Below are 7195 nucleotides of genomic sequence, written 5' to 3'. Positions count from 1 at the left end.
TGGATGGATGGATGGATGGATGGACGGACGGACGGATGGATGGATGGACGGATGGACGGACGGATGGACGGATGGATGATTGTGGAGTGAAATCAGTCCAATCATGGATGATTTTATAAATAAAATGGCCAGTTTCTCTGCCTGAGTTTAGCTCCATGGTAACAGATGGGGTAAACGGGACTGTATCCATGGTAACAGTCTCCACTTGTTTCTGTCTCCATGGAGAACTTGCTGTAGGCTCACAGTGGGCCCTGTCAGTCTCCTGTATCCTCATTTTATTTACCTGTGCAGGTGGTGTTACTTCTGCAGAAGTTCACATGAAAAATTTTAAAAGAAATTCTTGAACTTTGTCTTTGTTTCATCCAGGAGCTGACGAATGCAACGTTTACACAGCAACAGTCCGAGGGTACATCAGTGTGTGTGTGTGCGAGTGTGTGGTTTCACTTCTGTTTTCCTTTTATTGTGAAACTCTGTGACGAGAGTCCCCAACTGTCACATGAAGCTTCTCAGTTAATCGTTATCTCTGAGAGTTCACTGATCCGATCAGTGTTCCATCACTGACATAACTGATTATTGGAAGCACCCAATCAGTTCAGCTGACCCACATGTTCATCATACCTGTCAGACTTGTAGAACCTGTAGAACCAAAACAAGAACTGTGTCCATTTTTTCAACACAAAGAGCTCAAAACCCCTTAGACTCCCCCCTGGTGTCTGACCCTGTTTGTGGTCTTCATGGACAGGATCTCAAGGTGCAGTCATGTAGATAAGGGGTCTTGTCTCTGCTTTTTACAGATGATGTGATACTGTTGGTGTCTTCAGACCATGACCTTTAGTATTCAGTGGGGCGGTTCACAGCTGGGATGACAGTCAGCTTCTCTCTTCTGGCTCATGGCTCGGGGGTGAATCTTTCCCTCGAGTAGAGGGAGTATCTGTGAACTTGTTCCTAAGTGATGGGAGGATGGAGTGGGAGATGGACCATTGGATTGGAACCTTGTCTGCAGTAATGAGGGTGTTACTCTGGATCCAAGCGTTTTTCTTTCAGCTCCATGTTTTCTTGTTTTAAATCACCAAATTTACTTCTGCCTGGGCTTCTTTTAGCAGCTGCTGGACCAACTGGACCTGATGTCCAGGTGGTTCTGTTTTTATGAATTCACCTGTCTTCACCTGCTCAGCTCTGAAACCATGAGGTCCTGACCAGATGTGAAACAGTCCATTGATGCTGAACAGCAAACATGTCTGAGCCAATCAGAGCAAACACACCTGTAAACACCTGTGTGACTACAACAGAGATGGAACCAACACACTTTTGAAGAAGGTCTGACCTCAGTCGTCTTCACTGCAGGTGATCTCCATGACCACCAACCCAGTGCCATGATGATGGGCGCCGCCCAGTTTCCTGACCTTTTCAGGGTCAACTCAGCTGCTCCGAGTTCTGCCCCCGACCAGTCTGAGCTGATCCAGAACAGTCCACAAGAGGACATGTGGAGAATGAAGGTTCAGAATCTACTGACCCATCTAGTCCAGATCCAGGAGGAGGTTGCCAGACATCAGGTCAAGGTGGTCCAACAACTCGGCCTTCTGGGAAGTCAGGTGAGTCTGATTTTCAGTTTGGTTAGTTTAGCTTAGGGGGGGGATTTTATTTAGTTCAAGTTTATTTTAATCTATTATTGGATCAGTTTGATAAAGGATCAAGGCAATCCTGTATCTAAACCAGTTTGACTGAACTCATCTGTTTGTGGCCTTGTGTCCTCAGGGCACCCAACAGATCCAGAACCTGCAGAACCTGGCTCGACACCAGAGTCTTCTAGTTGAAAACCATCAGGCTTTGCTGCTGCAGACATCACGTATCGCCACCCAGTTGCAAGAGATCAATAAAAAACCTACTGCTTCTGTTGAATGAGATCCCCCTGATCCTCCACAGCCAGCCAATCAGATCCTCTTATCCTCCACAGCCAGCCAATCAAATACTCTGATCCCCTACAGCCAGCCAATCACATCCTCTGATCCTCCACAGCCAGCCAATCACATCCTCTGATCCTCCACAGCCAGCCAATCAGATCCTCGGATCCTCTACAGCCAGCCAATCAGATCCTCTGATCCTCCACAGCCAGCCAATCAGATCCTCGGATCCTCCACAGCAAGCCAATCAGATCCTCGGATCCTCCACAGCAAGCCAATCAGATCCTCGGATCCTCCACAGCCTGCCAATCAGATCCTCTGATCCTCCACAGCCAGCCAATCAGATCCTCTGATCCTCCACTGCCAGCCAATCAGATCCTCAGATCTTTCAAAGCCGGCCAGTTCTTTCTGAGATGATCGGTTCTCGATCAGTTAACTCCTGTTGTCTGTGTTGATATTCAGTCAGGAACCAAAACATTTTCCTCATATTGAACTGATCAGAATGTGATCTAAAAACCTGAATGAATATAAATTTGTTTTATTTACATTAGTTGTGATTTTGCTTCTCTGATTTTAAATAAAAAAAATTTTGAATTTTTGCTGCTGTGATGTTTTTGTGTTTATGGCGTTCTCTTGTTCACACTACCAATACATGTAGAAGTCAGCAGTGGAATCCCATCATAATCAAATTATCTGATGACACAGTGTTATCAGGATAACCCAGAAGATTCTGAATAACTCTTCTTCCCTTATATCTGAATGTGATTGGTTAACAGAACCAATACAAGCTCTGCTTCTTTCCAGTCTCCATAAGTAAAACAACAACAATAACAAACAAACAAACACGTACAAATACTAACTAACAGTAACAGTACAGTTTGTCAAATCTGAAAAATTCTTAACATTGCTAGTTTTTTTATGTCATATATGTATGCCTAGCATTTTCTTATTTGAATTATTCTACTGGAATTTCTTTTGACAACTACATGTTTATCAATTAGTTTTATTTTTATTGGTTAGGTACTTTGTGTGTTTGTTTGGTGAATAATTGATGTGTCCTCTGTGTGTATTTCATGACTGGGTTCTGTGATGTCTCTGCTACTGGTTTTTTAAACATCATAGGTTTTATATAGTTACAGCTGCTGTTAGGCCACAGAATGCTGATTTTCTTTTCATGATCTTTCCCTCCATATGTACTTTGGGATCCCAGTACAGTGGTATGAAGCATTATTACTCCAGACAAATTGTCAGACTGAAACAAAAAAGGATGTTTTGATCTTGATTCTGTCTGTACACCTTGGTCCTGTTATGTCTGTCTGTGGATACACCTGGCGTGGTGTTCATGTTCAGCAGGTATAGCTGGTTTTTGGTGGTTAACATCTATCTTCATTTTGTCATAATATTCAGGAGGCATTATCTTTGTGTTCAGACCTGCTAGTGTTGGGTACCCAGTTAGCAAGGCTTAGTGTACACTCTGGTGTTCTCAGGTTTTCACAGTTCTGTGTCCATACCTGTCAGGATTAGGATCCACCTTGGTGTTCTTAGGCATGCACTCTGTAGCTGCTTAGGTGGCCTTTGGTTTTGTTTTCATGCTCTAAAACATTTGTTGTTGTTTTTTGTTTTAGAACCTCCTGGGCCTCCATCAATTTATTTGAACTCAAGTTTTCTACAGAACCAGTCAGAGGTGGTTCTGACTGCTGGCTCTGCCTTCAGGCTAGGTTGCCATGGTAACGGATCTGTCCACTGGTCCACCAATGCAATTCTTCCGATGTACAAGGACAAACGTTTGAACCCACTGCAGGTTAGCAAGGCAGACCCCAAACAAACTGGCACTTACCAATGCAGTTACACCAACCAGGAAGTGGGCCACCTGAACACCTGGATCCACCTGTACATCAAAGGTAAAAAGACCTGACACAATGCCTCATTTAAAGAGTCTGCGCAATAAGGTTGCTATAGATGACTAACCTGTTGACAGAAATGATTCTTCTTATCTTCATCATGCTCTAAAAATAACCTCCAGTTTCCCATAATGCATCTCTGTCAGACCCAGCTGACCCATCCACCGTGTTTGTCACACCTCGTCGCTCCCCCAGCCTCAAAGAGGGTGATGACTTCCTGTTCAGGTGTCTGCTGACTGACCCATCCATCATGAACCTCACTTTCCAATCAGAGGTCAGGGGGAGGGGCCTGCCACCAGGCATGAATGTCACATTTGACCTTCGGCGAGGAGTCCTGATCCGACAGCTGAGGAGGTCCTTCAAAGGGCAGTACACCTGTTCAGGCTGGAGAGATGGACAAGAATTCAGATCCAAACCTGTCAACCTCCTGATACATCCCAGTAAGACACCTGTTTGAACACCTGTCTGTCTCTACACTTTTCAATACACCTGTTTGTCTCAACACCTGTCAGTACACCTGTCTGACTGATCCTTCACTTTTCCCCACCTGTCTCTCAGTTTGACTCCCGATCTGTCTCTCTCTTTCTTTCTTTCTCTCGGCAGGGCTACACCACCCCCCCTCCTTGTCCATCAGTCAGGTTGAAGTCCTCCGTCTGGAAGGAGAGCTGTTTGAGGTCACCTGTCAGGCTGGTAACCCCTCCCACTTTTTCAGTGTCTCCTGGACACACCCACACATACAGGTAAGCATTGTACCAACACCTGTGTCCTGATTTACCTGTCCGTTTGTCTCATTGGTTGTTTTGTTTGCTTCAGGGACTGAAAAGCACTACCAGCCAATACTATGATAACATCTGCCTGTACATCAACAACACTCTGACCATTTCTGCTGTCAGCCGGAACCACAGCGGACCGTACACCTGTACTGCTGTCAATGAAGCTGGGGTATCCATGGCAACCGCACATCTTAGAGTGTTGGGTTTGTTGATAATCAAAAATATGTAAAACAATCAATGACACATAAATAGTAATGAAAAACAACATCAGAACCACTTTATGAAACAGGATCAAATCAACTCTGAGAGCAGCACATTGATGTTTACTGTTTGTCTTTATCCTCCTCTTCATCAGATCACCCCTACCTGAGAATCTACCTGTACCTGCAGACCACTGACACCCTGCACATCACTGAAAGCCTGTTTGCTAATGCCAGCAGCATGCTAGAGGAGAAGCAAGAAGAACCAGAGGCTAATATTAGCAGCAGCACACAGGAAGTAAAAGGAGACCTGATTGCTAACATTAGCACTAACAGAACTGATATGAATGGTGGTAGCAGGGGAAACGTTAGAGGCCACAGCAGAGTGGACGTGTATGAAGGTGGAGACATGACACTCACCTTTTTTCTGGAGGCATATCCTCCAATCCATAGACATTACTGGATGACTCCTTCACAACTAAACAACAATGATGCTGCAGTGTTCGAGAAGAGCTACTCTGCCGATGGCTACAAGTAAGCTAACGTCTGTGTATTAATGTGTTAACTGCTGCTGATCAGTAACTGCTACAATACCACCTTAAAAGACCACATAAATCAATAATACCACCTTAACAATCAGTGTAAACCAATCATACCACTTTAACAAACCATAATAGCTACAATTTGTTTATCTGTTTGTCTGTGGTTGCATCCATCCATCCATCCATCCATCCATCCATCCATCCATCCATCCATCCATCCATCCATCCATCCATCCATCCATCCATCCATCCATCCATCCATCCATCCATCCATCCATCCATCCATCCATCCATCCATCCATCCATCCAACCAGTTTTTTCTCTCCTCTGCGATCAGGTTGTTGAGGTAGGAGGTCCAGGAGGGAACCCTGACTCTCTTAGCAACTCTGCGAGGGTAGAAATCTGGTCCATTTTTCCATGACCCTGACCAAATCCACACTGCTCCTGTTGAATCTGTGGTTCAACAATCAGATTGATTCTTCCTTGGTAGAATCTGGGGTAATGTTCCTGGAGAAGCTGAGCAGTGTGAATCACCCGATAGTTGTAGAGACCACCACCTCGGTCTGCTGCTCCACAGGTGCTGTCCTGGTACTCTATGTAACATTGAAGAGGCAGGTTAACCATGACAGCCCTACAATATCCAGAGCCTTGAATCTTGTCTACTCCTGGTGCCCTGCCATCAGGAAGCTTTTGAACCGTGGTGACCTCTGCCGTGGTAATGGACTTGTCTTTCCTTGAGACCTCAGACTTTACCTCCTCAAAGTTGGGCATGATGGCCAGATTTAGATCTTCAAAATGTTCCTTTTGTTGTCCAACAAGATCCTCAGTCAAGCTCAGTGGTTCCCCACCCAGACCAAGCGGAGCCTGGGGTAGGCCTGCCGTCTTCTAGGACCTCTTTGGGGCCACCCAAAGGCTCTTCTCCACAGCCTCTCCAAATTTTTCCCATGGCAAATTTTTGCTTCCACAAACACAGAAGCTGCAATCCTTTAATCATGAAGGTGGTATCTTTGATATCATTGTTTGTAAAGGTGGTATTTTTAGTAATAATGTCGGGTTCTTGAGAACAGGATCCATAAATACAAACTATGCAAGGAACTCAAGAAAACTCAAAGACTTACTAGAGAAAAAGTTGAGGGGACAGCGAGGAGAACCATACAGTGCATCAACAACAATGATCCACTGAAGAGAGGTGGTGACTGACAGACTGACAGAAGTATAAGGACTGGGATTCATGGGAAGAGGAGTTGCAGCTGTGACTAATAAAACCAGCGACTGTTGGAGATGGGCGTGGCAGGCTGACTGAGGGAGGAATGAGAGAATGGCACAGAGGAGAATACAGAGAGGCAGAGGGAGTAAATAACAAAATCAACAAAAATAACCAAAAACATTGATTGGGACGAATAAAGTGGTATCTTTGATGTTACTGTTTGTTAAGGTGGTATTTTTCTTTTTCCAGGTTAAAGGTAATCCTGCTCCTGCGGCGTGTGCGTCAGGAGGATCGAGGTCGATACTCGTTTGATTTCTGTAATTCATTCTTTAACGGCTCACATGAGGTGGACCTCCGGATCTATCGTAAGGAACTTTTGTAATCTGTTTTTTTATTTGTCACCTGTGAACTTTTAAAGCTCATCTGAACCCTGCAGGTTCTCCAACTGCTGCCATCATTCAGCAGAACAACAGTCTGATCTGCATCAGCTCTGGATATCCTCGGCCCACAGTCCTCTGGCTGACCTGCACCAGCATGGATAAGTATGTAAACTTGTAGCTCCTCCTACAGGCTGCACTGTTTATTATTATTATTATTATTATTATTATTATTATTATTATTATTATTATTATTATTATTATTATTATTATTATTATTATTATTATTATTAT

General features: G+C 44.3%; 1 protein-coding gene across 1 annotated transcript in view; it reads left to right on the top strand.

Annotated features, from left to right (window-relative positions):
- LOC108228290 (macrophage colony-stimulating factor 1 receptor 2) overlaps positions 1–7195 on the top strand; it is a gene marked incomplete at its 3' end in the record, with an annotated part of 21662 nt that overhangs the window by 6246 nt on the left and 8221 nt on the right. The window contains 7 exon segments of the mRNA XM_017403833.3: positions 3527–3802; positions 3949–4242; positions 4406–4542; positions 4616–4778; positions 4931–5309; positions 6774–6889; positions 6961–7066. Coding sequence (XP_017259322.3) covers positions 3527–3802; positions 3949–4242; positions 4406–4542; positions 4616–4778; positions 4931–5309; positions 6774–6889; positions 6961–7066 — 1471 coding nt within the window.

This window comes from Kryptolebias marmoratus, unplaced genomic scaffold, assembly GCF_001649575.2.
Source record: "Kryptolebias marmoratus isolate JLee-2015 unplaced genomic scaffold, ASM164957v2 Scaffold65, whole genome shotgun sequence".
NCBI classification, from domain to species: Eukaryota; Metazoa; Chordata; class Actinopteri; order Cyprinodontiformes; family Rivulidae; genus Kryptolebias; species Kryptolebias marmoratus.
Note: the sequence above shows the minus strand (reverse complement) of the source record. Positions and strands in the feature narration are given on the sequence as shown.